The 2500-nt window shown below is 45.0% G+C and overlaps 1 protein-coding gene across 2 annotated transcripts in view; it reads right to left on the bottom strand.

The window, feature by feature from the left end:
• Positions 1-2500, bottom strand: part of LOC118822142 (sodium/hydrogen exchanger 9B2) — a 15582-nt gene that overhangs the window by 11768 nt on the left and 1314 nt on the right. For both annotated transcript variants that reach the window (XR_005008416.1, XM_036591021.1), the window contains exons 2-4: positions 1750-1841; positions 1035-1205; positions 1-113 (exon numbers count right to left, since the gene is read on the bottom strand). The exon at positions 1-113 is cut by the window's left edge and continues 30 nt beyond it. Coding sequence is in view for 1 of the 2 variants with exons in the window: in XM_036591021.1 (XP_036446914.1) it covers positions 1-113; positions 1035-1205; positions 1750-1834 (369 nt within the window). In the remaining variant the exon portion in view is untranslated. The remainder of the gene's footprint in view (positions 114-1034; positions 1206-1749; positions 1842-2500) is intronic.

The following is a 2500-nucleotide window of genomic DNA, read 5'->3' as shown; positions in this document are numbered from 1 at the left end:
GAGGATGATGGCGAGAGCAACGCTGCGCAGGGATGAAGACCACTTCTGATCAATGTACACAGCATCGGTCACATAGGGGACATTGCGCAGAATCAGACCCATCAGCAGCATACCTAGAACACATGGAGGAATGGGCGTAAGGTGGTCAGTCTGATCAGTGCAGTGCAGTACCCAGTAGTGGTGGGAATGGAGGTAAGGTGGTCAGTCTGGTCAGTGTGTTACAGTACCCAGTAGTGGTGGGAATGGAGGTATAGTGGGCAGTCTGGTCAGTGTGTTACTGTACCCAGTAGTGGTGGGAATGGAGGTAAGGTGGTCAGTCTGGTCAGTGTGTTACAGTACCCAGTAGTGGTGGGAATGGAGGTAAGGTGGTCAGTCTGGTCAGTGTGTTACAGTACCCAGTAGTGGTGGGAATGGAGGTATAGTGGGCAGTCTGGTCAGTGTGTTACTGTACCCAGTAGTGGTGGGAATGGAGGTAAGGTGGTCAGTCTGGTCAGTGTGTTACTGTACCCAGTAGTGGTGGGAATGGAGGTAAGGTGGTCAGTCTGGTCAGTGTGTTACAGTACCCAGTAGTGGTGGGAATGGAGGTAAGGTGGGCAGTCTGGTCAGTGTAAGGTGGTCAGTCTGGTCAGTGTGTTACAGTACCCAGTAGTGGTGGGAATGGAGGTATACTGGGCAGTCTGGTCAGTGTGTTACCATATTCAGTAGTGGTGGGAATGGAGGTAAGCTGGTCAGTCTGGTCAGTGTGTTACTGTACCCAGTAGTGGTGGGAATGGAGGTAAGGTGGTCAGTCTGGTCAGTGTGTTACCATATTCAGTAGTAGTAGGAATGGAGGTATGGTGGGCAGTCTGGTCAGTGTGTTACAGTACCCAGTAGTGGTGGGAATGGAGGTAAGGTGGTCAGTCTGGTCAGTGTGTTACAGTACCCAGTAGTGGTGGGAATGGAGGTAAGGTGGGCAGTCTGGTCAGTGTGTTACCATATTCAGTAGTGGTGGGAATGGAGGTAAGCTGGTCAGTCTGGTCAGTGTGTTACTGTACCCAGTAGTGGTGGGAATGGAGGTAAGCTGGGCAGTCTGATCATTCCCATCAGTTTCCCTCCACACACAGCGCTGAGGAACAGGATCACCAGCCCAAAGAGGTTCCTACCCGGAAGGCACTCTGGACCCACGATTGACCATACCACTCCAAACAGCAGCACACCCAGCAGCCCTGCAAACACATTGACACATATGAATGATATAAAAAGAATCATTAATTGCTGGTGGATGTGATGATGATCCATGTGTATACAGCACTTAGCTCCGCCCACACAGTCTGATTGAAAGAAAAATGTTACATATCGTTATATCTGATAACACATTGCTTTCATTGCATTTATCAGTGGTTGCTAAGCAACAACAACTATCACTTTACATTATTGAAATGACTTTTTTCAGCAGATGAAATGACCAGTAATAAAACTGTATGTAAATGAGCTCTGTTGTGATTGACTACTTGTGTCTCATTCAAAAAGCAGTCCGGACTGAAAAGGTAGTTATACATTGGCGTAATTAACACAGTTTCACTAATTGATTAGAGTCGATAGGTGGAAGTTGCCCCACTGTATTGATTGATCACTGTGGACTGATGTAATAAACACTGCTATAGAGATTCATTCTCATTCATTCTGCTTTACATTTAGCTATTAGCTCGTTTCCCCAAAGCTTCTCGCTCTGCCTCAGCCTAACAGCTTTCAATTAGACCTCACACACACCTTTAGTGATGGCAGAGGCGAGGAAGCCATGTGGTTTAGGACAGGAGCGCAATCTGCTGCAGCAGCTGGAGTCTGAGGAAGACATCTTCAACCTGACTCACACAAACAGTGGGAAAAAGAGACAGAGCCATCAGTAGTTCACTGCTAAAAACCATTTCATAAAGTAGAGGAGCTACAGCATAATCCTACATGATGAAGCTATAACAGTAATCCTATATAATTAAACTAGAATAGTAATTCTACACAGTGGAGCTATAACAGCAAATCTATATAGTGGAGTTATAACAGTTATCTTATATAGCGGAACTACAACAATAATCCTATATATCATAGCTGTAACAGTAATCCTATATAGTGGAGCTATAATAGTAAACCTGTACAGTGCAGGTATAACAGTAAACCTGTACAGTGGAGGTATAACAGTAATCCTGTACAGTGCAGGTATAACAGTAAACCTGTACAGTGGAGGTATAACAGTAAACCTGTACAGTGAAGCTATAACAGTAATCATGTACAGTGTAGCTGTAACAGTAAACGTGTATAGGGGAGGTATAACAGTAAACCTGTACAGTGAAACTGTAACAGTAATCCTGTACAGTGGAGGTATAACAGTAATCCTGTACAGTGGAGGTATAACAGTAATGCTGTACAGTGGAGGTATAACAGTAAACCTGTACAGTGGAGGTATAACAGCAATCCTGTACAGTGGAGGTATAACAGTAATCCTGTACAGTGTAGCTGTAACAGTAAT

Source organism: Colossoma macropomum, unplaced genomic scaffold (assembly GCF_904425465.1).
Source record: "Colossoma macropomum unplaced genomic scaffold, Colossoma_macropomum, whole genome shotgun sequence".
Lineage (NCBI taxonomy): Eukaryota > Metazoa > Chordata > Actinopteri > Characiformes > Serrasalmidae > Colossoma > Colossoma macropomum.
Note: the sequence above shows the minus strand (reverse complement) of the source record. Positions and strands in the feature narration are given on the sequence as shown.